At 43.6% G+C, this 27,127-nt stretch overlaps 1 protein-coding gene across 3 annotated transcripts; it reads right to left on the bottom strand.

The window, feature by feature from the left end:
* Window positions 1-336: 336 nt before the first annotated feature.
* Window positions 337-22,332, bottom strand: LOC106562415 (epithelial splicing regulatory protein 2). Of its 3 annotated transcripts, XM_014127288.2 has the most exons (17): window positions 22,133-22,332; window positions 21,808-21,960; window positions 21,188-21,316; window positions 14,111-14,224; window positions 10,908-11,022; window positions 10,709-10,810; window positions 10,287-10,341; window positions 9,617-9,727; window positions 9,326-9,458; window positions 9,065-9,107; window positions 8,178-8,479; window positions 7,274-7,504; window positions 6,890-7,088; window positions 5,482-5,686; window positions 4,958-5,153; window positions 1,190-1,289; window positions 337-680 (listed from the first exon to the last, which is right to left on the bottom strand). In XM_014127288.2, the coding sequence occupies exons 2-16, from the start codon at window positions 21,937-21,939 to the stop codon at window positions 1,200-1,202; spliced, it is 2,157 nt and encodes a 718-aa protein (XP_013982763.2). In that variant the 5' UTR covers window positions 21,940-21,960; window positions 22,133-22,332; the 3' UTR covers window positions 337-680; window positions 1,190-1,199. The 3 variants fall into 3 exon arrangements, with proteins under 3 accessions (XP_013982763.2, XP_045545272.1, XP_013982764.2); XM_014127289.2 differs by lacking the exon at window positions 337-680 and adding an exon at window positions 3,009-3,030 and having other exon boundaries at window positions 21,808-22,302; XM_045689316.1 differs by lacking the exon at window positions 1,190-1,289 and having other exon boundaries at window positions 21,808-22,302.
* Between the last annotated feature and the right edge of the window lie 4,795 nt (window positions 22,333-27,127).

Below are 27,127 nucleotides of genomic sequence, written 5' to 3'. Positions count from 1 at the left end.
GAGTCGGCAGATTGTTTGTGGGGAGGGTGTGTGTGTATCAGTAGTGGAGGGAGAGGAAGTGACGAGGAGGAGAGTCGGCAGATTGTTTGTGGGGAGGTGTGTGTGTGTATCAGTAGTGGAGGGAGAGGAAGTGACGAGGAGGAGAGTCGGCAGATTGTTTGTGGGGAGGTGTGTGTGTGTATCAGTAGTGGAGGGAGAGGAAGTGACGAGGAGGAGAGTCGGCAGATTGTTTGTGGGGAGGTGTGTGTGTGTGTGTATCAGTAGTGGAGGGAGAGGAAGTGACGAGGAGGAGAGTCGGCAGATTGTGTGTGGGGAGGTGTGTGTGTGTGTGTGTATGTATCAGTAGTGGAGGGAGAGGAAGTGACGAGGAGGAGAGTCGGCAGATTGTGTGTGGGGAGGTGTGTGTGTGTGTGTGTGTATCAGTAGTGGAGGGAGAGGAAGTGACGAGGGAGAAAAGGAATCAGCAGTTGCGGTCCTCGACTCCTCCCTCCATGGTCGCTGTCAGCTGGTCGAGGTCAGTCGCAGCACACCAGCAGACGGACGGGGAGACCAGACAGGGGGTGGTTGGCGCGCTCGGACACGGCCCGCCTGGCTGACTCCTCGCTGGGGAAGGTGATCAGGGCCTCGCCGCTACGCTGGCCGCTGAAGTTGTACAACAGGAGGATGGCGTCCGGCTGGAGCTGGAGGCAACAAACCACAGGAGATGGAAGTGAGATGAAAAGATTTGCGGAGAGAGAGACACAGAGGGGATAGAAGCCACACCGCTCAGTCATTAGCACCATCCCAACACCAGGGGGCCACAATCTGGCAAAGGAGGGAGGAGATCCTGAACTGATCAACCCAGTAGAGTTGGATGAGTCACACGAGAAACCACAGGGCAATGCAATTCCTTGTACTGCATGCTTCCCTTTAGAAGAGCTACAGTCCAAAAGCAATCCTCTGATCAGTCTGTGGGAGCAGGTTAGCAATGTGTTAATCAACTCAGAAAGAACACCACTAGGTTAACACACTCAGGTTAAGGGCTAGATGGATGAGGAGAGGAAGGGAGAGAGTGAGGAAGAGGAAGGGAGAGAGCGAGGAGGAGAAACAGAAAGTTTCACTCTAGAGCACACTGTTGATTTGACGTTAGGCAGGTGGACAGACAGGCAGACGGGGGCCATGTGAGGTACAGGGTAGGCTGGTAACTTACCTTAGTCTCCCTACAGACAGAGCCACTCTTTGGGCTGGATCAGACTCCTGGTCTGTCCCTGACTCATCTGAACCATGCTGCTGTAGTCTTCAGGAGAGTACTACAGTGTAATGAGGGTCACAGTCAGACAGGGGGACTCAGTAGAGCATTATATACACACACACACACCACATAAATACAATCACATGTAAATGTATACACACCACAAGTCCCCAACAACCCACCTATAAACTGTCATTGGAACATACATATGGTTGAAGTCGGAAGTTTACATACACCGTCGCCAAATACATTTCAACTCAGTTTCACAATTCCTGACATTTAATCCTAGTAAAAATGCCCTGTCTTAGGTCAGTTAGGATCACCACTTTATTTTAAGAATGTGAAATGTCAGAATAATAGGAGAGAGAATTATTTATTTCAGCTTGTGTTTCTTTCATCACATTCCCAGAGGGTCAGAAGTTTACATACACTCAATTAGTATTTGGTAGCATTGTCTTTAAATTAGGTCAAACATTTCAGGTAGCCTTCCACAATAAGTTGGGTGAATTTTGGCCCATTCCTCCTGACAGTGCTGGTGTTACTGAGTCAGGTTTGTAGGCCTCCTTGCTCGCACACACTTTTTTAAGTTCTGCCCACAAATGTTCTTGAGGTCAGGGCTTTTTGATGGCCACTCCAATACCTTGACTTTGTTGTCCTTAAGCCATTTTGCCACAACTTTGGAAGTATGCTTGGGGTCATTGTCCATTTGGAAGACCCATTTGCGACCAAGCTTTAACTTCCTGACTGATGTCTTGAGATGTTGCTTCAATATATCCACCTAATTTTCCTCCCTCATGATGCCATCTATTTTGTGAAGTGCACCAGTCCCTCCTGCAGCAAAGCACCCCCACAACATGATACTGCCACCCCTGTGCTTCACGGTTGGGATGGTGTTCTTCGGCTTGCAAGCATCCCCCTTTTTCCTCCAAACATAACGATGGTCATTATGGACAAACAGTTCTATTTTTCTTTCATCAGACCAGAGGACATTTCTCCAAAAAGTACAATCTTTGTCATCATTGACATCACTTAGCTTGGAAAATTCCAGAAAATGATGTCATGGCTTCTGATAGGCTGTTTAAAAGGCACAATCAACTTAGTGTATGTAAACTTCTGACCCATTGGAATTGTGATCAGTGAATTAATCTGTCTGTAAACAATGGTTCGAAAAATGACTTGTGTCATGCAAAGTAGATGTCCTAACCGACTTGCCAAAACTATAGTTTGTTAACAAGAAATTTGTGGAGTGGTTGAAAAACAAGTTTTAAATGACTCCAACCTAAGTGTATGTAAACTTGCGACTTCAACTGTACATGCATACACTACAAGTGTAATGTAAGACACCAATCCACCACTCTGAACAGTTTCTCACCCAAACTGAGTGCTCAGTCAGAGACAGCACAACACGTTTCTAACTGATCCAGAAACCAGGGGATAACCAGTCAGGATGAGATTACAGTGTTTAGCCAAGAGTCAGGACTGAACTCAGCAACACTCTCTCTTTAGCATATACACACACACGGTGTGTAGGACTGTAACGCCCTACAGTAACTGGTCAGGTGTTCTCACATGCTGGGAGCGTAGAGTTAGCCCCGAGGAAAACACACACACGACATTAAAAACCAGCAGAAACTTTTCTAAACAAACCTTTAAGAGCACAAAGAGACCCAAAACTTGAACCAAAACACCTCAGTCCCATCCCTGTATCCTCAGGCTAGAACACCTAATACACCTGCCCAACCAGCCCAGTCAGTCACAGTACTGTGAGAGTTCATACCTCCTCTGTAGACTCACTCCACCTACTCAGCCAGTCAGCCAATGAGGGAGAAGCAAGAAAAGGGGAGAGCACAAGTCCCTTATTGAATATGCTGCAGTGCTGAACCATGGTTTGTGTTGCAGTAAAGCATTCTGGTAGCTAATATATATATGAGCACACTGACTGTTCAATTCTGAATGATGGGTTTGCCTACAGGCTTGTAGTTCAACATAAAGCTGGTTTTGTCATGAGGTGGGGGAATTATACAAATATGCTATTAATGAATAAGAAGGATTTGGCAGTTTGTCCAGGTATTTCTTCATTTGTGTGTATTGTATTACTGCACTGTTGGAGCTAGAAACATAAGCATTTCACTGCACCCGTGATAACATCTGCAAATTGTGTACGCGACCAATAACATTTTATGTAACACAAGTCATACACTGTACAGACAGGAGAGTCCTACACGGGTCAGTTCTGGAGCCATACCCGCCCCAAACCAATTCAGAGGCCCATCTGACATCAGATTTTTCTCCTCAACCTGATCCACCTGCATAGAATTGCCTATAGCTGACAAAACCTTTACATTCAATATTGTTTAGATAATCAAATCGTTGAATTGAAACTTAAACAATTCCAAGAATCAAATATAGGCTGCAATAATACACTTATAGGCTATAGCCTACTCAAACTTTAACCAGCGCACCGGTTTAAACTTCATATGGTCTGCGTATGGTCCAAATGAATGAAAGCCTGAATTAACGTAATAATTAACTGAAAATAAACTGAATTGGCCCACCTTAAACAAATACCTGCTTGCAAGTTTTGCTGGCTGTGTAGCCACTCCATATACCGGGTTGTTATCCTTGTCAACAATGACTCGTGCAGCACCTGTTTCCACTATGGTGTATTTCATAACCGTTCTTTTTATTTCTCCGGTTAGGCCTACGTTAGCCATTTTCACATGAGCTAGGCTACCCAGGAAAAGTACACTTGGCAACATATTCACGTGGGGGGATAAAACACAAGTTTCAGCACCACACAATGAACAGTTAGTTCACTGATCCACTGCGTGCATGACTGGTAGCCTACATGTCTGCCTCAGCGCTCACAGAATGGAATTCGCAACAAAATAAGCTCCAGGGTTTGTAAAAAAAATATATTATCTTGATTTAAAATTGCTTCCGACCCGCAAAATAATTGTTCTGAACCGCGAGCCGACCCATGGGTTGAAATAAGTTTTTCATTGCACCCGTTAGCTGATTTATTTTGCAGGTCAACCGCTGGGAGCTGACCAGATGCAGGACTCTAACCGACAGCTCCTAAACCCTGTAAAACTAGCAGAACATCCTGCTTTGCTACCGTCAGTCACACAGGCACAAACATATACCCACATCAGACAGAAGATGTATTTTTACAGGTACCATACACAAGGCAATGTTTATATGAGCCCCTTTCAAACAGCCCCTTATATCCAACTCATTTGCAGGTATACTAACTGACCTGTATAAAAGGAGTAACTGGCAAATTGGGAGGGATGTTGTTAAACCATGGGGGCTATTTGCATTTCAAATTAGAGAGGTGTTAAAACAATGGAAGTGTTCATGAATTTACCTGAAAAAAAGCAGAGAACCAATCACACAGACCCAATACCTATATTTTGGTTACAGCATCTGAACATGCAGGAATCATGACTGGGTCTTAGGTGGCTTTTAATTTGCCATGTTTTACCCCCTATAAAAAAGCTGGCATGGTAAAATTGTGGGATCTTTGTATATCAAAGGGATAATACACAAAAAAAGAATGGCAAAGAAATCAACCAAGACACATTAAACTGCAATGGAGTTTGAGGAGCGGGACTGGGGAGACTGGAACTAAGGAGACTGGGGTAGAGGGAGGGAGGGACTGTTTAGGGGACTATGGAGGGAAAAGGAGAGGTTAGTAGTGGGGGTCATATTGGAGGTTCTGACCTGGAATCCCTGGAAGAAGCTGAGGATGTCTTTGACCCCGGCGTTGTAGGGCAGACCCTGCATCCTAACTAGAGCGCTGTGCTGGGGCATCATGGGAGAGGCAATGTGGCCTTGGGCATGGGGCTGCTGGGCTGCTAACGCTACTGACCCTGGAGGAGACGCAAAGTAGCTCATCGTGGAGGGAGAGACTGGGGGGCTAGAGCGAGAGAGAAACATTCATTTTTCTTTCTTTGGAAGCAAGTGTACATTATTCAGAAGATGTTCCAGTGTTAAAATCAATACCCAACATGGCACTTTGAACTGCATACATACATGAAACACACATGACAAAAGAGGATGTACAGTTAATATTGACAAAACACTAGAGGGAAATGGTTGTGTGTTTTGTACACTAACCTGGGGTAGTATGCAGTGTAGTTCACACTAACCTGGGGTAGTATGCAGTGTAGTTCACACTAACCTGGGGTAGTATGCAGTGTAGTTCACACTAACCTGGGGTAGTATGCAGTGTAGTTCACACTAACCTGGGGTAGTATGCAGTGTAGTTCATGTTCATGTTCATGTAGAGCTGTGCAGGGTGGTGCTGTGGGGGGTAGTAGGCCAGGGTGGGGTGGGGGCTGAGTGGGGGCTGGGGTGTTCTGGGGGTGGCCAGTAGGGGGGGCTGGTACAGAGCAGCCTCAGAGAGCATGGCAGGAGAAGGGAACGCAGCATAGGCTGGAGGAGCCAGACCTGGGGAGAGGACAGAGAGCGAAGTGCAGAATCTCAGATACAACTACACAGGAACATTGGATCCTTATCATAACCTCAATATTATTACACCATCATGCCTAAGCCTGCATATCAAACATCACGCTGAACCATCACACAGCTCCCAGCAGCATACAACATCAAATGTATGTATAAAGGCCTTTTTACATAAGTAGCTGTCACTAAGTGCTTATACAGAAACCCAGCCTAAAACCCCAAAGAGCAAGGAATGCAGAAGCATGGTGGCTAGGAAATACTCTAGTTTTTCATATGATTGATAAGACTGTATACGTTAGTCACATAAAAGCCTCAATGTAGTATTCTACTCAGAAAGTTGCTCCAGTCTGTCCTTGGTGTTACCCTAACCCTACAACATAAACACAGTGAGGGACGGAGGGAGGTAGTGTATTTACACACACACAGGCAGTATGGGTCTGTTCCCACATTGCCACAAAACACAGTCAGACGACCTTGTGGGCTGAGGGTGGGTTTGCAGGTACACTCCCCAAACCAATCTGGCAACTCAAGTTACCTTGTTGGGCTGAAGGTGCCGAGTGACCTTGTGGGAATGAGCGTTCCCAGGTACACTCTGATACCAACCTGGCAACCCGAGTGAGTGGCTGCCATAACTCCAGGTCAAGCCAGTGAGATTACAGTTGTCAAACATGAGGTTGAATAAATGGGGAAAAAGTCAACAGCAAACAGAAACAGCCATTTGAGCAACTGCTCTCAAAGTGTGGCCATCAGAATTCACAACAGCCAATAGCCATACCAAGAGTGTGCACTGCCTTCTAGTGATATGATAAGCAGGAATCGAATCTCTATAGCAACAGGGCACTAATAGAACAAAGTACACTGGGATAGATAGACACACCCACTTTAACCATGTGTATGCAAACAAACCCTTCAGAGTTAATGGGTGTGTTACATCCCCCTACATTATACAACTAATATGGAGGGCATTATTACTACAGCTAACCCTGCCTGTGTAATATGTTCCCTGAACAAACCATTAAAAAAGGCATAACCCTGACTGAAACATGTCCGTTTTAATAATAAACAAGCATTTCTGAAAGCTACTTCCACAGTCCTGTTGTCCTTGCTACATATTCTCCTGTTTATGTGATATGTTCTGAAACATCAATGGGACACGCAGCGATTGAGCTAGGTCTATTATGGACTTACAGGGTAGTTTGCAGGGTGGAGGGGACAGGCCGCTGCGGTTGAGTGTTCCTCCCATCAGGACGAAGCTCATCTCCTCAGTAGAACACTGGAACACCTCCACATAGCGGTCCTTCATCATCTTCTTGTGGCACTTCTGGGCCACCATGAACGCCCTGTCAGCTGACCTCATCTGAATGAAGGCGTCACCTGAGGGACGACCCTGGAGAGGAGAAGGAGGTTAGAGATCCGACTGATGCTCTGATGGAAGGGTTAGGGTGGGAACTTTGGTCGCATCTCAATAGTGTAGAGCTGCTTCCGAATCCTCGGCTTGTACCCATCACTTCATCTACACTAAGTATTTAATATAAGACGGCTGAAAGTACCATGGCGTGTGTGTACCAGTACCTGTTGGTTGAGCACCATATGAACTCCATGTGGTTTAATATCAATAGTGTGTTCTCCCATGAACTCCAGTATATCCTCTATAGCAGAGGTGTAGGGTAGACCTCGCAGACGGACACAGTCCCGTGTGCTGCCAGTCGCCAGGTAGGGGGGCGTGGCCAAGACCGGCATGGGAACCATGGAAGAGGAGGGCAGCGTGGAGATCAGAGGGGTGGACATGTAACGGTTCAGGACCTAAGAGGACAGAGGTCAAAAGGTCAGACGACAAAGTCGGCACTGACTTCATTATATTGCTGTGTTTCTCTGTGTTGTTGAGTCATGTTGACGGTCATTTACAAGAGGCTTTGATCTAATAGTCAAACAAACTGGTGTCACGACACGAGCACCATCCTCCAGCCAACCGACTCATGGGGACCACATTCTATGCTGGGTCACATATAGTCCTTCAACTTTAGTCATGTCTTACACTGTAAAGACAAGTCATTGCACAACAAATTAAGAGAACTGGTTAAATATGGAGAAAGAGGTTCATCTCCAGTAGTCCTCCTTTCCAAAGAAATGATCTCAAGTGACAGGCAGTGCCTAGAACACTGTACCTGTTGGACCTCATCTGTACTTTAAAACGCTCTATGCATCTCTACCTCACAGTGACTGTCTACTATAATATAACTGTTGCACCTTGGCTGCAGTACAAGTGAATAGCTTGATGCATCTGATAGTAGGTTAAATAGTAAAGAAACCCCATCGAGTTCCTAGATGCCATTCCAGTTGCACCTCACCTGCAGTCCTTATGAACAGCTCTACATTCTACTACACTGTACCCGTTGGACCTCAGCAGTGCGTCTGAACAGCTCTACCTCAGTGACTGTCTACTACACCTAAAAACAGTGACTGTGCTGTGTTTTACCTGTTGGACCTCCGCTGCAGTGCTTCTGAACAGCTCAATGTATCTCTTGCCCAGGATCTGCTTGTGTTTCTTCAGGGCGTTCAGAGCGTACTCCTCACAGGAGAACAGGACGAAGGCGTCGCCTGTGGGCCGCCCGTCAGGGTACTTTACGAAGAGTAGGCCGTCGCTGGCGTCTGTCGCGGGGCTGTCGGCCCCCAGGAAGGTCAACACGTCCTGGGGAGAGGCGGTGAAGGGAAGACCCCTCATCCTGATGATCACCTGGTTCTCCTTGGACAGGAACTGGGCCACTTCGTTGGACGTGCCTACAGTCACACAGAGGGAGAGGAAACAGAGTTAACTATAAGTGAGAAGTAAGACCTTTAGCTAATTACTTGGTCCCTTTAACATGCAAATGATTGTTGCTTATTGCCACTAATAAATAAAATGATAAAATGCATTACATCACTTTAAAATACAAGAGTAGACATTAAAACAAGAGCAGTGAGTCAGAGTCTAGGGCACACAGTATCTGCTGAAAGTCCAATGTCTTGACAGATATTATATTATTGATCTCCAATCGTCTGGCTAGAGTCCAGACAGACACTAGTCTCCCCCCATGCACGCTCTCCTGTATCAGCTCTGCTCTTTGTCTATTCACACCCCCTTTGTATGGCGCTGAGCTGGGCCTTTCACTGGCCGCCGGGAGGATGAGGTGAGACACTGTCGGCCAGGGGTAAAGTTACCTTCCTCCAACTAGCCTCTGAGGGGTGAGGGTGAGGCTCACAAAGCACCTTTCATTCCCCCAGGATAAGCCAGAGAACCGGAGCGGTACAGGGCAGAGGAACAGGGAGAGTCCCTCTAGTCAAGGGAAGGGAGGGAAGGGGGGAAAAAAAAGTCTGAAATCTGACCTCCAGCGATCTTGAGGAATTCCTCTCCTGTGGCTTTGTATACCTGTGAGGATGAAAAGAGACTTTTAGCAACTCTAAATCAGCCTTTCATCTGACCAACGCAACATGCATTGTGCTACAGTTGGAAAGCATGACCGTTTTTTCCTCTAACAGTATTGGCTGTATAGCTGATGCTGTAACGGTATTGGATCCATAAGTGATGCAACAGCATTAGTATGGCTGTGTTAGATGTAGGGGCTGCTGTGTTATACGGATGCTGACCTCAATGTATCTGCTACCCATGTGGTGTTTGTGTCTCTCCAGGGCCAGGTCTCTGTGCTCCTGGTTGATGAACCGAACCAGGGCTTCGCCGTTCCTCCTGCCCTGGGCGTTCAGACAGAGGGCCACACCACCCCTAGAAATACACAGGGAGAGGTTGGAGGAAAGGTCAGAACAATTTGACCCTCTATGGAGACGAAGCTGCAGGTACAACTTCCTGTGGGTATTAGTCGCCAATTCTCAGTGGAACCGTGGCTTAATCACGACACACACAGTCATGTTTTAGTAACATACTTGGCGATGTTGAGGCCCTTGAAGAAGCGGGCGATGTCCTGGTCAGAGGATTGCCATGGCAACCCCCTGGCTCTGATCACTGTCTCACTGTCCACTGGTTCGGTCTTACTGCTGCAGGGGACAAACCAGGGGGGCACAGTCAACATGGGGAATGGTGTTTAACGGTTACACACTAAACTCAATGCTGCATGAGACAGAGAGAAAGTAATGTTCAGAAACTCTTGAAGACAATGTAAATGGACTTGAATAGTACTTCTATATTGTTAAAAACCAAAGTGTTTCAGTAAGTTGTCTTCGTCAGAGAGAGACATGGTAAAAACTGGGACTTATGCAGTTTAACCGTCTACTTCACAGTACTCTAACACGGAAACACACATGCTAGGGGTTGTCAGGGCAATGGGTATTGGACACCGTAGTGGGATTTGTGTGGTGCTATTGGATAGCCAGTTAAGTACTTAATGGCAAAGTTGGAGTGGTTTAATGACACGCTTGTGGTTTCCCTTGTTGCTGTAATCAATGCTGCGAGCCTGGCTCTGAACATGGGAGGGACGGTTGGTTAGGCTTCAACTACAGTAAAACACTAAACAACAGGTTTAGTATAGAGACGCGGCCACACAACCTCATGGTTGAGTGAGGTAACATGGAGTCGATGCACTGAGAATATACATACCATGCTCCCGATTCAAGCTTGTACTTCACAGCTTCAAAGCATGAGAATTTGTGGTCTGCAAGAGATTCAAACACTAATTTACAGTATGGATCAAACTTCTATCCACATTTACAATCAAAAGGACCATACTGATAAAAAATAACTTCACATTAGACTTGACATTGGATACACCAACAGAAGCCAATCGACTTCACTTATATTCAGATTGAACAATACAACAAATGTTTTTCAGTGTTGCTCCACGCTGCCAGGTTGTTTCATGCTCAACAGGTCTGGCCTGCCAGCCTGCAACTTCAGCAGCATTCCTGTTAGCCACCTAGCGTAAAGAGATTGACAGGGCTGTGGGGTGGCCAGGTGGGACTGGCACAGAGAGAGCGGGGGAAAATGCGACAGCAAAAGAGGAGAGAGATGTATAGACTTACTGTATGGCTCAGCCAGGATGTGCAGGCAGAGCTGGACCATACACCTCACCTCCTTCAGCCCCATCACCTGCTCTGACAGGGGAAGTTCTGGGATGCACACATCTACACACATGTAAGGATGTTTTATCAGTCATTTATATAAGTACTAGGAACATCAAAAGTGTTGACTGAAATTACATTTAATCTAACTCCAACTTACATTCTAGGATATAGGGCAGTGTTAGGTCCTGGACCTGTCCAGCATTGGGACAACATTTGTGAAACTCTTTCCTTACATCCACAAAGGAGTAGAAACACTCTGGCAGGACCAGGTTCTGAAACACAGACACACAACAGGTAGGTCAGTCATTAGTCCATTCAACATTCACTGAAGAGTAGCGTACTCTCTGTAGACAGACCTGATGAAAAGAAGGGATAATAGGAGTGATGCAATGAAGGAGGGAGCCAGGAATAGGTGGCACAAAGAGGTGAACAAAGAGGGGATGAGATAAAGCGGAAAAAAAGAGGACATGATGCAATCTCCGGATGATTGTGTGGATAGCTAGCATTCCTGGGCAGAATATAACGTTACCGCTCAACACAAGCACAGGAGAAATACTACTAACTGTGACCCAGGAATTACAATTTACACATGTGGCTAAAGGGTAAAATGTAAAGAACATACACAAACAAATACCAAAGACTTATTATCTGGAATGAATTATAGCATTGTGCCTACTTCACCTAAACAAAGTCCAAGAGACTGATAAAAATAAAATAAATAAACACATATATACACACAAAAGTTTGGGGTCACTTAGAAATGTCTGTGTATTTGAAATAATTTATTTTGTCCATTAAAATAACAAATTTATCAGAAATACAGTCTAGACATTAACGTTGTAAATGACTATTGTAGCTGGAAATGGCTGTTTCTCAAACTAGACACTAATGCACTTGTCCTCTTGCCCAGTTGTGCACCGGGGCCTCCCACTTTTTATATTCTGGTTAGAGCCAGTTTGTGCTATTCTGTCAAGGGAGTAGTACACAGCGTTGTACGAGATCTTCAGTATATTCTTTTTCTGAGAAAGGAAGGCTCTATGCGAGAAATTGCCAAGAAACTGATGAGTTTCAGAAGAAAGTTCTTCGTTTCTGGCCATTTGAGCCCGTCATCGAACCCACAAATGCTGATGCTCCAGATACTCAAGTCTAAAGGCAAGTTTTATTGCTTCTTTAATCAAGACAACAGTTTTCAGCAGTGCAAACAATTGCAAAAGGGTTTTCTAATGATCAAATTAGCTAACCCAAGTTTATAATTTTTAAAGGCTAACACAATGTGCCATTGGAACACAGGAGTGATGGTTGCTGATAATGGGCCTCTGTACGCCTAAGAAGATGTTCCTTTTTTTCCCCCATCAGCCGTTTCCAGCTACAATAGTCATTTACAACATAAAGAATGTCTACACTGCATTTCTGATCAATTTGATGTTTATAGACAATTCGACAACAACAAAAAAAGCCGCTTTTCTTTCAAAAGCAAGTAAATTTAAGATACCCCAAACTTTTGAACGGTAGGTGTGTGTGTGTGTGTATGCATGTACAGTTGAAGTCAGAAGTTTACATACACCTTAGCCAAATACATTTAAACTCAGTTTTTCACAATTCCTGATATTTAATTCTGGTAAAAATTCCATCTTAGGTCAGTTAGGATCACCACTTTATTTTAAGAATGTGAAATGTCAGAATAATAGGAGAGAGAATGATTTATTTCAGCTTTTATTTCTTTCATCACATTCCCAGTGGGTCAGAAGTTTACATACACTCAATTAGTATTTGGTAGCATTGTCTTTAAATTATTTAACTTGGGTAAAACATTTTGAGTAGCCTTCCACAACCTTCCCACAATAAGTTGGGTGAATTTTGGCCCATTCCTCCTGACAGAGCTGGTGTAACTGAGTCAGGTTTGTAGGCCTCCTTGCTCGCACACGCTTTTTCAATTCTGCCCACAGATTTGCTATAGGATTGAGGTCAGGGCTTTGTGATGGCCACTCCAATACCTTGACTTTGTTATCCTTAAGCCATTTTGCCAACTTTGGTCATTGTCCATTTGGAAAACCCATTTACGACCAAGCTTGAACTTCCAGACTGATGTCTTGAGATGCTGCTTCAAAATATCCACATAATTGTCCTTCCTCATGATGGCATCTATTTTGTGAAGTGTACCAGTCCCTTCTGCAGCAAAGTACCCCCACAACATGATGCTGCCACCCCCGTGCTCCACGGTTGGGATGGTGTTCTTCGGCTTGCAAGCTTCCTCCAAACATAACGATGGTTATTATGGACAAACAGTTCTATTTTTCTTTCATCATTGCGCAGGATATTTCTCCAAATAGAACGATCTTTGTCCCATGTGCAGTTGCAAACTGTAGTCTGGCTGTTTTACGGTGGTTTTGGAGCAGTGGCTTCTTCCTTGCTGAGCAGCCTTTCAGGTTATGTCGATATAGGACTCGTTTAACTGTGGATATAGATACTTTTGTACCCGTTTCCTCCAGCATCTTCACAAGGTCCTTTGCTGTTGTTCTGGGATTGATTTGCACATTTCGCACCAAAGTACGTTCATCTCTAGGAGACAGAACGCGTCTCCTTCCTGAGCGGTATGACGGCTACGTGGTCCCATGATGTTTATACTTGCGTACTATTGTTTGTACAGATGAATGTTTAGTGGCTGTTCCACTGGATATCATAAGGTGAATGCACCAATTTGTAAGTCGCTCTGGATAAGAGCGTCTACTAAATGACTTAAATGTAATGTGGTACCTTCAGGCATTTGGAAATTGCTCCCAAGGATGAACCAGACTTGTGAAGGTCTAAAATGTATTTTTCTGACATCTTGGCTGATGTCTTTTGATTTTCCCATGATGTCAAGCAAAGAGGCACTACGTTTGAAGGTAGGCCTTGAAATACATCCACAGGTACACCACCAGTTGACTCAAATGATGTCAATTAGCCCATCAGAACCTTCTAAAGCCATGACATAATTTTCTGAAATTTTCCAAGATGTTTAAAGGCACAGTCAACTTAGTATATGTTAACTTCTGACCCACTGGAATTGTGATACAGTGAATTACAAGTGAAATAATCTGTCTGTAAACAATTGTTGTAAAAATGACTTGTGTCATGCATAAAAGTAGATGTCCTAACCGACTTGCCAAAACTATAGTTTGTTATCAAGAAATGTGTGGAGTGGTTGAAAAACGAGTTTTAATGACTTCAACCTTAGTGTATGTAAACTTCCGACTTCAACTGTATATGTGGTGGAAATTCCCCTAACGAGGTCAGTAAAATAAGGGCAATTATATTTTCTATCAAAATTGCTACATTTTCCCTAAATTGTAGGTTACAAGATCAAGGGCCACTCAATACCTTCCTGGAGGCCTCAGGGTGAAGGGCCTGTCGTATGATGAGGGGCCCGTCGACACACAGTGTGTAGGAGCTTCTGCCCAGAGCCTTCAACTCCGCTGAGACTGACTGCTGGAACTGTAGGGAGAGAATGAAGAAAGATACAAGAGGAGAGTTATTGTGAGAACATACAATGAGTCACACACACACACAACAAAACCAACAAAGTAAAGTCATACTTTTAGTTATCAGCCAAGTAGCTCCGTATGGTCTTTTAAAGATTCAGTGTAAACCACTTGTGCCCAGCAGACAAACATGGGGGTGCCAATGTCACCTCTGAAAAACCACAGAGTAACACAGTACTGATTAATTATGCTCTGCTGCAGCAAACTACAAAGGTTTTTATGCTTGGTTTGTTTTAAAATAATAGTGCTCAGGGTGTTCTATCCCATAAGAATTAGCACAGTGCTTCTAACCTTTAACACTTTAAATAGGCCAAGTCTTTAAATAAGCCTACTGGTACGAACAAGTTCCCTGAACAGGTAGGTTTGTGTTTTCTGGGGGAAGAACAGGTAGGGAGGCATCCTGAGATTGACAGATGTGAATAGTTTTTTTTCAGGTGTTTTCATAGCAAGGAAGCAGACAAGAGGGATTGCGGTGCTAATCAGCACCTGGAACAAGGAGGATTTCACTTAGCAGTTAGACCAACAGTCACAACCAGACAGGAAAGGTGAAAACAACCAACCCCAGCCAGAGAAACCAGCCGCTGCTTCGCTTCCTATAAAACAATGTTCGCCAATCACTAGCCCCTATAAACACTTACCAAGCCCCACAGCAGGGACTCCCAAATAGGTCTGTGTTTAGTAATAATCATTGCATTTAATGTGGCCCATTACTAGTGTTGTGTAAACTTTACTGGTGTCTTAACAGTCAGACATAACATCGCACCATCACCTCAACCAACAAATTGACCTCTCCAATTTGCCAGTTAGTGCTGACAATTGTATTTCTAGCTAGGCTGGCTTCCTTCTTTGAGGATATAGTTTTGGTATCCTGTCTATTGGGGGAGAGTGGGGTAAGTTGAGCCACCCTTGTTTCTAGGAAACCATACACAAAATGTATCATCTGATCAAATATTGAGGAAGAGGTCATCATTTTATTGAGTCTGAAGGAAGAAACCACATGGAAAAAGTGGTAAGCAAGTTAGGTCCAAAAAATATATTTTCACCAAGTCAAATTAATGTATTGTGTTAAGAGGTTTCATTATGCTTGTGTCTAAACCACAGTAGGTCATTTTAAGATTGTTCTATACATCAGTTGGGGTCTCTACAAGCTTCAATATGAGGTCCTAAACCCAGCACGGAAGCCTCTATAACAAATTTGGTTGAGTGTGGTGTACCGCAAGGCAGCTGGCTTAGGCCATTATTGTTTTCACTAATGATATTCCAGTGACCTTTAATAAAGCATGTGTGTCTATGTACGCTGACAACGCAACAGAATATACGTCGGCTGCGACAGTAAAATAAATAACTGACACCCTTAACAGAGAGCTCCAGTCTATGAGCTCAAGTGTTTGTTAGGTGTTAAGCCTGTGTTAAAAGACAAAAAAGCTATTTTGATTGTGTTGAGGAAATAAAGATGGGCATGGTTTTAAAAAAAGGTAGTGGTAATACCTCATTCAGTTCAAAAATGTGTAGGTGGCTTAACATACCCTGTTCCGTGGCTCAATTTAAGTTATGCCAAGAAACCACTTTTTGGACAAGTTGTGTTCTCAAAACAGTTATGAATTCTGATACACAACATCCTGAAATATATGTAGATATCTTTGTTAGAAAGAAAACTAGATTTCCCTTGACGGACTGATACTGAAAGTAAAAAAATGGCTCAATTTAGCCCACATCAAATAGGCAACACTTCTCGAATACTCTTTCCATTTCTAATAAACTATTCACCAATTTGTGGTTTGTTTAGCTACTACTTATCACGTTATCTGTCCAGAAGATCTAATGGTCTTTAGTGACGCACATGCGCACATACGACCTCCAGCCTCCAGACATTAAGAGTGTGTGTTGGTGCATGTTAGAGCATTCTTCACAGAGAGCCAGGAGATATATACATGACCTCTCAACAGCTGGCGACTCAACTGCCCGAGAGAGGAGCCATGGGTGCTGTTCAGTAGGGCACACCATAGGAAAATGATTTGCAACGGAAAGCTTAAATCTGTGTCCCCATTGGTCAAGTTCAAACGGTACCTCCCAAATTCAAAATGTCTTCGCCCTACTGAACATGACCCCCCCGCCAGGCTCTCACTAATCTACACAAGGAGATTTATTTAACTAGGCAAGTCAGTTCAGAACAAATTATTTTTTTTACAATGGCGGCCTACCCCGGCCAAACCCGGACGACGCTGGGTCAATTATGCGCCGCCCTATGGGACTGCCAATCATGGCCGAATGTGATACAGCCTGGATTCGAACCAGGGACTGTAGTGACACCACTTTCACTGTGATGCAGTGCCTTAGACCGCTGCGCCACCCGGGAGTTCAACTTGAGGGAAATAATTATGTTAATGAGGGGCTCTTATTTCAACTCACTTGCCGTTACCCACAAACACCATCACACTGGATAAAACACTAGGCCCCCTATACCATCATATGCATTGTATTGAGACTACAAAAGAGTTTTGTTGAACCCTTCATTGCATCTATTGTCTACAGCTATCCTGAATCTATCACACCCTAAAAGGGATGAGATGTTTGAGTTCTCGTGGTGACCGGGACCAGGATGCTGGGTTATTGTTGGACAGGTCTGTCTTGCCACGTGGAGCTGTGGGATACCATGCCACCTCAGGGCCTGGTACACTACATTTCCCCATGCTGTGATAACATCTGGGTTAGGGAAGGACTGATACACACAGGAAGCTCATTGGCTATGATGGGCCGGTCAGACACAGTGAGGGGAAAAAAGTATTTGATCCCCTGCTGATTTTGTACATTTGCCCACTGACAAAGAAATGATCAGTCTATAATTTTAATGGTAGGTTTATTTGAACAGTGAGAGACAGAATAACAACAACAAATCCAGAAAAACACATGTCAAAAACATAAATTGATTTGCATTTTAATGAGGGAAATAAGTATTTGACCCCCTCTCAATCAGAAAGATTTCTGGCTCCCAGGTGTCTTTTATACAGGTAACGAGCTGAGATTAGGAGCACACTCTTAAAGGGAGTGCTCCTAATCTCAGTTTGTTACCTGTATAAAAGACACCTGTCCACAGAAGCAATCAATCAATCAGATTCCAAACTCTCCACCATGGCCAAGACCAAAGAGCTCTCCAAGGATGTCAGGGACAAGATTGTAGACCTACACAAGGCTGGAATGGGCTACAAGACTATCGCCAAGCAGCTTGGTGAGAAGGTGACAACAGTTGGTGCGTACAAAATCAGCAGGGGATCAAATACTTTTTCCCCCTCACTGTAGGCCCCTAAGACTACTGACTGGCTTTCTCTGAAAAGACTGGCTGCCAAGGATCCAGAGGTCAATGAGTCACCATCTGGGAGCCATGACAGATGATACACAGTGTATGTCATAGGGGTATCAACAGACACTGTAATGTATCTTGTAACATCTATGGTATAGAACCCAGTCATTTAAGTAGTCCCATAGATAATAGGACAAATATTAGTCAAGGAAAGTCTTGACCGACACAGTTGAGTATGTGACAAAGAGAGGAACAAAACAGACCAAACAAGTTGTGGCGCTGTGGAATTCAAAATTATTGCTCTGTTTCGGTGGGTAGAGCAGCATTCTCAGAAGCCATCGGATATTAAACATTCTTCTGTCACCTCAGACAGACATGCAAATATCTATCACATTTGTTTTGTTACCAAGAACCCTCTCCACACACACACACACGTACAAGCAGGAACAGACCAGGATGTGAAGGTAGTTGTGTTCAGACTAATGCATGGTGGGTGAGGTGTGGTGTTTGTTAGCTCATGGCTGTTTTCACATCTATGCAGCCTCACCTTGTACAACCAGCAGGATTAGGAATAGAAACAAATGGTTTCAAGGAACTAAGCGACACACCCTTTACTCTATCCTCTCTGCCAAACCAGCATACTATTAGAGCAAACATGTCCAACAGGACAGGCATAACAAAGGAAACAGGTATTGATAAATATGCCAACACTAGCAGCAAGGCTGCCAGAATATGAAATGTCAACATGCAACAAATGAGAACGTGCATAGACGGTCACTGTAATATACCTGACCTAGCCAGCCAAACCATTCATTGATTACCATTGGTTTCATTTTCCCCATTGGGAGGGTGGGTGGTTCTCTGCTGCACTGTGCCATGGGTGAGTATGAGGTAGGAGTTTACCCTTAAACCTGGCCCCATCTGTGTTTGCTCTGTGGTATAAGCTATAGCTGGTGTGTTTGCATGGTGTTGAGGCTGGACCCATGGAGAGGAGTAGAGCAGGGGTGGTGATGAGGCTCACTATAAGGGAGTAGAGAGTACCAGGCAGTACTCATGGCTAGGCCTGTTACAGTCACACCACTGTCCCAAACTTTAGTCACTTTATGACTGGACTGTGGAGATTAGATGTTTGCAATCCTGGCTCTGTACAGGATCCTCTGGCTTGTTCTCTACAAGGTACAATGATGTTGGAGAGCGGGAAGGGAGAAGACAGAGGGAGTGTTTTATTGCTGCTGGCACTTTATCTTTCATTATCTGCTTCTGCTGTGCACCTGCCCCAGTGCCTTCACAACCTGGAACAGGGTAACGCTGCCCCACCTATGAGAGAGACTTAGCAGCACAGAGAGCTGAACACACTTTGCTCCAGGGTCCCTGGCACAGAGCAAGTCAGAGCCTGTGTACTATCACGGCACTGATCTGAGGCTCTTCACACTCAATACTGGCCCTAATAAGCAAGGGCCTAGGACTGACTGGGGTTCAATAAGTCCAAACCACAAATGTCTTCAAGACAAACCCATTGATCTGAGAACAGTTAGAGAAACTACAACAGGATTCTGACTTTTTATAAACTCAATCTTAGGGAGAGAAACTGGTTGATATGCTGATTGGAAGGCAGGCTACAAGCCCACAAGGAACAGTAGGTATTTTAAGTCCCCCCCCCCAAATGGAAAGGGTGCAGCCCAGTTCTAATCTCCATCTCCATTTTTCTCAGACTGAATAAATCTTTCACCAAAGAAAACAAATCTGCGTCCTTGGCTTGGCTACTCTGGCCTTATGACATTGACAGGTCCACTGAGATATGGTCTCTGCTAGGTTAGTTAGCTATTCCTACCTACAACCCCAAAGGCAGTCTCTCCTATGACTCACATTAGCTGAATGTAGCTTTATCTCCATTCCTCCACTGACTGCCTGGCTTAAATCAATAGAGACAAATAAACTAAACCTGACCAATGGCAAGAGAAAGTGACCTAGCAGCCAGAGGTAAGCCAGTAAAAAATGGATTGTTCTAGTTAATCTTTAAAGGGTCCACAGACTCACAACACAAATGAATTGGGATGGCTTGCTGGTATAGAAACTCAAACTACAGATGACTTCAGCAATCAGAAATCAGCAGTGAGAGAGCATCCTGCGGTACGGATCTACTCTAATTCTATATTGTGTCACAACAGTAAGAGCACTGTCAACCTCAGGGGCCTTATTGCAAAACGTTGTTGTTGAGGAAGGACTGGTCACTTCAACAAAGCTGCTTGTTGCATGGGAGAGGACCACAGCACTGAGTCAGACAGCGTCTCTAATCATAACCCTAAAATCACACGTAGAGCCTGGTAATATGGGGTTTTCAATGATTGAAATACTGCTGGGGGTGGGATTTGGTATAACTACCTACCTACAGAGTGCATACAAATACTCTCAACACTGCAGGCAGACAGAGCAGTTGAGAAACACGTTTGGCAACATAAGCCCTTCTTTTGTCAGGGGAGGTGGAACCTGAAAACACTTTTACATCCTGATCATCATAAACAGGAACAGACTGCCTTATCTCACAACTACCTGGCCTGAGAAAACAGGTGCTGGGCTATGGCCACTTTCTCTCTCTCTCCGTCCTCTCTACCCAATTACCTGGCCTGAGAAAACAGGTGCTGGGCTATGGCCACTTTCTCTCTCTCTCCGTCCTCTCTACCCAACTACCTGGCCTGAGAAAACAGGTGCTGGGCTATGGCCACTTTCTCTCTCTCCGTCCTCTCTACCCAACTACCTGGCCTGAGGAAACAGGTGCTGGGCTATGGCCACTTTCTCTCTCTCTCCGTCCTCTCTACCCAACTACCTGGCCTGAGAAAACAGGTGCTGGGCTATGGCCACTTTCTCTCTCTCCGTCCTCTCTACCCAACTACCTGGCCTGAGAAAACAGGTGCTGGGCTATGGCCACTTTCTCTCTCTCTCCGTCCTCTCTACCCAGGACGGGTATTTCTTTGCATTCCCAGCTAAACATTCAGTCTTCCAGATGTCAGCAGCTTGCATCAGTCTGGGACAAGACTAGACCTGCTTGCCTCCCCGTCCCTCCCTCAACCCCACGGCAGTCGCTGCTTAGCCAAGCAAGCCTACTCAAACCAGCAACTACACTGAGCCGGTCCCAAATGGCACCCTATTCTCATAGGGCTCTGGTCAAAAGTAGTGCACTATAGGGAATAGGGTACATTTTGGATGCAACTACTCACGGCCTGTCAAAGAGTTTAATAGGCCTAACAGCAGCCAAACCAAGTGGAAGAATTTATAAAGGTCAGATACCTTTCAGGGGTTTCCATTTGTTGAAAAAACAAATCGACACACCTTGACATTTACCTAAAGCTTCATCCTGTTATCTCCCTCCAGGTGGATTGCGACAAAGACCATTTGAATGCTGTCAGTCTTATCATGCATGGTTGTTTTTGCCAGTTAAAGTTCGCTATTATCATATTAGAGATTAAATGCTTTGTTCAGCATCTTAAGCTTTTCTTTGGAGTCAGTTTTAAAATATTTAAGTCTGGGAATGCAGGAAAGCAAAGGACAAGACTCCAGATGAGTTTTAAAATGTTTTAGGGCCTGAACAGGAATCTTCACCAGTAGCCTAATCAGTCTCACCTGTTGCAGAACTTTGTCCAGAGGTTCAGCCTTGTAGAGTTCGTCCACAGACAGCCCAGTCTCCTCTTTACTCTGGTCTGTCAACTCCAAAGAGTCGGGCTTCACAAGACGTCTCTGAAGTTTCCCAACCTGTGAACGGAATCGGTGTTTCACCACGGCATGTGCCACCCATTTTAGTTATAAAGTACAGAGTACAGCTTGGTGAAAACGCAACTAATTTCCCAAGTCAGCACTAAACGTGACAGGCCAATTTTATGAACTCAAACCATCAAACAAGCAGTTAATTGTCAAACAAAGCAGTTAATTGTCAACACACAGTTGCCAATGTCAAGGCGTTGACATATAACTAAAAGGTATGCTTTCTTTCAACCTATATTTAAAGCATTTCACTGAAGTTAAAACTGACAGGTGTAGGTTACACACCCATGAGCATATCGGTTGGATTAGTTGAGGCCCATGCGCACTTTTATTTTAAAACTGTGACCCACAAATAATTACAGAACGCGTACCTTTGTTGATTAATATGTCAGCTGTCAAGTTAAAACATGAATCCACTACTTAGACACAAAAACACTAAAAAGTCCAGAAGAAACCTTTACAACGGGTGAGAAAGTCCGTACCTTTTTCTCATGTAGATCCACAATTTGCCACACCAAGAGAATTATTTCCCTCTCATCCGAACCCAGTTTACCCCCATTTGCACCAGCTGTTGCCCCAAAGAACACCACCAGAGTATCACTGTGCGAAGCCATCAGGGACCACAAGGGTAAAAACTACAATTAAAAGCAAAGATGAAATAAAAATAACACGAGGGTCCACCTTTTTCCAGTGATAAGAGAAGCAAACAAAAGGTCTGGAAATTCAATTGAAGTCAAGTAAACGAATAGGGGGAAAGAAAGATTATTTTCAAGAGGACACGAAGGAGATTTCGACCAAAGACTCTACCTGATCAAGTACTTGAGCGTGTTCTATCCAGAGATACTGGTTTAACTGGTAAAGAAAATTGGGAAAAAAATCCCTGTTGTCTTTCACACGAACTCCATGACAAGCCCAGAATTGTTTTTTCTGCCTCGCTATTTTTTCTGAGTTACCTGTGTAAGATCCAGCCGCTTACTTTCAGTCAAGCTCCCAGGGGAGTTGGCCTATTGGCCGCATGGCAAAGGTGAGGGCGGGATATAGCGCACCAATACCTATGTAACCTAACCTGATTGGTTTAGCATGTTTGGCGGAAGTAGTAACAAATAAGAATCCGGCTATTCACACACCTTTGAAGTAGCATAGCGCTTAACGCCTCGATCACACCGACAGTGTCCTTGCGATTTGGCACACCAGAAGTAAGGCTACATTCAAATCAAAATCAAACGTTATTTGTCACATGCTTGGCAAACAACAGCTGTAGACTAACAGTGAAATGCTTACTTATGCTCCCTTCCCAACAATGTAGAGAAAAACAGAAACATAATAACAGGAGGAATACATAAACAATGAGTAATGAATGATAACTTGTCTATATACATGTGGTACCCGTTTCGCGTCGATGTGCAGGGGCACGAGGTAATTGAGATAGATATGTGCTTATAGGTAGGGATAAAGTGACTAGAAAAATATAATAAACAATAGCAGCAGCATATGTGATGAGTCAAATTCAGTCTCTCAAAGGGATGCAGATAGTCTGGGTAGTTATTTGGGTAACTATTTACCAGTCTTATGGTGTTCGGGTAGAAGCTGTTCAGGGTCCTGTTGGTTCCAGACTTGGTGCATCAGTACCACTTGCAGTAGGGTAGATGAGAGAACACTGTGTTTACCTTGCAGCATTGCTTTGCACAGGCAGTTGCAATGCATTCTGTGTTCTGTGTGGTGCATAGGTTGGATATATCCACGGTATGCATCAGATTGTATGTGTAGACTTAACAGAAATAGTAGCAAAATGGCAATGTTTGACTGCAGAATTTATTACCCAGCATTGATGCAATGATGGCGTTGGTCCATGTTTTTAAAATAATATAGGAATTTTAGCTTCTCTTGTGCCAAGTTTGAAAGTGAAACTCTGTTGCACCACCTAATACAGAAAATACATGTATGTCCCTGGCTGGAAATGACTAACCATCGCCAGGTTTGTCAAGCTCCTATTTATTTGCTACAGAATCAAATAACATTGTATTTGTCACGTGCACTGAAAACAACAGGTGTAGACTTTACTGTGAAATCCTTACTTATGAGCCATTTCCCAACAATGCAGAGTTAAAAAGTAAGACACATTTGCATTTGTTTTTTAAAGGAAATAGTAACAAGATAAAATAGCAATAATGAGACTGAATACAAGGAGTACCGGTACCGAGTCAATGTGCAGGGGTACAAGGTAGTTGAGGTAGTATGTACAGTTGAAGTCAGAAGTTTACATACACCTTAGCCAAATACATTTAAACTCAGTTTTTCACAATTCCTGACATTTAATCCTAGTAAAAATTCCATCTTAGGTCAGTTAGGATCACCACTTTATTTTAAGAATGTGAAATGTCAGAATAATAGTAGAGAGAATGATTTATTTAAGCTTTTATTTCTTTCATCACATTCCCAGTGGGTCAGACGTTTACATACACTCAATTAGTATTTGGTAGCATTGCCTTTAAATTGTTTTAACTTGGGTCAAACTTTTCAGGTAGCCTTCCACAAGCTTCCCACAATAAGTTGGGTGAATTTTGGCCCATTCCTCCTGACAGAGCTGGTGTAACTGAGTCAGGTTTGTAAGCCTCCTTGCTCACACACACTTTTTAAGTTCTGCCCACAAATTTTCTATGGGATTGAGGTCAGGACCTTGTGATGGCCACTCCAATACCTTGACTTTGTTGTCCTTAAGCCATTTTGCCAACTTTGGAAGTATGCTTGGGGTCATTGTCCATTTGGAAGACCCATTTGCGACCAAGCTTTAACTTCCTGACTGATGTCTTGAGATGTTGCTTCAATATATCTACATAATTTTCCTTCCACATGATGCCATCTATTTTGTGAAGTGCACCAGTCCCTTCTGCAGCAAAGCACCCCCACAACATGATGCTGCCACCGCAGTGCTTCACGGTTGGGATGGTGTTCTTCAGCTTGCAAGCCTCCCCCTTTTTCTTCCAAACATAACCATGGTCATTATGGCCAAACAGTTCTATTTTTGTTTCATCAGACCAGAGGGCATTTCTCCAAAATACGATCTTTGTCCCCATGTGCAGTTGCAAACCGTAGTCTGGCTTTTTTTATGGTGGTTTTGGAGCAGTGGCTTCTTCCTTGATGAGCGGCCTTTCAGGTTATGTTGATATAGGACTCGTTTTACTGTGGATATATATACTTTTGTACCTGTTTCCTCCAGCATCTTCACAAGGTCCTTTGCTGTTGTTCTGGGATTGATTTGCACTTTTCGCACCAAAGTACGTTCATTTCTCCTTCCTGAGCGGTATGATGGCTGCGTGGTCCCATGGTGTTTATACTTGCGTACTATTGTTTGTACAGATGAATATGGTACCTTCAGGCGTTTGGAAATTGTTCCCAAGGATGAACCAGACTTGTGGAGGTCTACAATTGTTTTTCTGAGGTCTTGGCTGATTTCTTTTGATTTTCCCATGATGTCAAGCAAAGAGGCACTGAGTTTGAAGGTAGGCCTTGAAATACATCCACAGGTACACCTCCAATTGACTCAAATTATGTCAGTTAGCCTATCAGAAGCTTCTAAAACCATGACATCATTTTCTGGAATTTTCCAAGCTGTTTAGAGGCACAGTCAACTCAGTGCATGTAAACTTCTGACCCACTGGAATTGTGATACAGTGAATTCTAAGTTAAATAATCTGTCTGTAAACAATTGTTGGAAAAAATTACTTGTGTCATACACAAAGTAGATGTCCTAACCGACTTGCCAAAACTATAGTTTGTTAACAAGAAATTTGTTGAGTAGTTGAAAAATGAGTTTTAATGACTCCAACCTAAGTGTATGTAAACTTCCGACTTCAACTGTACATGTAGGTAGGGTTAAAAGTGACGAGGCAATCAGGATAAATAATAAACAGAGTAATAGCAGCGTTTGTGAAAGTGTGTCTATGTGTGTGTGGCGTCAATATGCGTGTGTGTGCGTGTGTGTGTGTGTGTGTGTGTGTGTGTGTGTGTGTGTGTGTGTGTGTGTGTGTGTGTGTGTGTGTGTGTGTGTGTGTGTGTGTGTGTGTGTGTGTGAGTGCATGTTGTCGTATGTAGTCTATGTGTGTTGGTGTGTCAGTGTAGTATGTGTAAGTGTGTGGGTAGAGTCCAGTGAGTGTGCACAGATCCAGTGCAACAGAGTCAGTGCAAATAAAAAGGGTGTCAATGCAAATAGTCAGGGTAGCCATTTGATTAACTGTTCAACAGTCTTATGGCTTGGGGGTCGAAGCTGTTCAGAGAAACTTGTTGTGTGAGTAACAGCACACCTGTGTGGAAGGACATAAAATAACTCAACGGTAAGTCTTGGGAAAATGTCTCATAAAATGCATTATATTTCCTAAGGCCTATACATACAACATACTGTATGAGGTGTTGCCTGCATTATTTTTCCTAAGGCCTATACATACAACATACCAGTGGTGGAAAAAGTACCCAATTGTCATACTTTAGTAAAAGTAAACATACCTTAATAGAAAATTACTCAAGTAAAAGAGAAAGTGACCCAGTAAAATACTACTTGAGTAAAAGTCTGAAAGTATTTGGGTTTAAATATACTTAAGTATCAAAAGTAAATGTAATTGCTAAAATATACTTAAGTATTGAAAGTAAAAGTAAAGGTATAAATAATTTCAAATTCCTTATATTTGGCAAACCAGATGGCACCATTTTCTTGTTTTTTTATTGACGGATATCCAGGGGCACACTCCAACGCTCAGACATCATTTACAAACAAAGCATTTGTGTTTAGTGAGTCCGCCAGATCAGAGGCAATAGGGATGACCGTGGATGTTCTCTTGATAAGTGCATGAATTTGACCATTTTCCCATCCTGCTAAGCATTCAAAATGTAACGAGTACTTTTGGGTTTCATAGAAAATGTATGGAGTAAAAATAACATTATTTTCTTTAGGAATGTAGTGATGTAAAATTAAAAGTTGTAAAAAATAGAAATAGTAAAGTAAAGTACAGTTACCCAAAAAAAGTACTTTCAAGTATTTTTACTTAAGTACTTTACACCACTGCAACATATAGTATGAGGTGTTGCATGCATTATTTTTCCTAAGGCCTATACATACCTCATAGCTAGGCTACAAGAAAAAAAAACTTCTGTACATTCCTACAGGTACTTGTCCAGGCACATGGCACATGTCTGCTGCCTCTTGGGAGCCCTGTGAATTGTTAATCCATGGCCTGGTTCCCAGGATGGTGTGTTTTGTTGCTCTCTAGGCCCATTCCTTCTGTACTTTAGGTAACTATGGGCTGTAGACAATACAAAGGAAAGGACTTTTGTCTCATCACCTCTTTTCACCCTATTGTTTCCCCAAGCCTCAGGAGTGGTGGATCCCTTCACATTGAAATTCTTCTGGTGAAGGTCTTTCTCTCTCTCTCTCTCTCTCTCTCTCTCTCTCTCTCTCTCTCAGCTTCCCTCCCACTGAGTGTATGAAACTCAGATGAAAGCTTTTAGGGCCTGCTGTGTCAGAGAAAGTGTATTTAAGACATTATATGGTTGGTGGTTTCCTATATTACAGGGACTGTGAAGTATGATGGGACTGGGATGTATGATGGGACTGTGATGTATGATGGGACTGATGTATGATGTCTCATAAAATGCATTATTCTTCCTAAGGCCTATACATACAACATACCAGTGGTGGATGATGGGACTGGGATGTATGATGAGACTGTGATGTATGATGGGACTGTGATGTATGATGGGGCTGTGATGTATGATGGGACTGTGATGTATGATGGGACTATGATGTATGAT

The sequence above is a fragment of the Salmo salar genome, chromosome ssa11, assembly GCF_905237065.1.
Source record: "Salmo salar chromosome ssa11, Ssal_v3.1, whole genome shotgun sequence".
Taxonomy (NCBI): domain Eukaryota; kingdom Metazoa; phylum Chordata; class Actinopteri; order Salmoniformes; family Salmonidae; genus Salmo; species Salmo salar.
The sequence above is the reverse complement of the archived record's forward strand: the minus strand, read 5'-3'. Positions and strand labels throughout refer to the sequence as shown.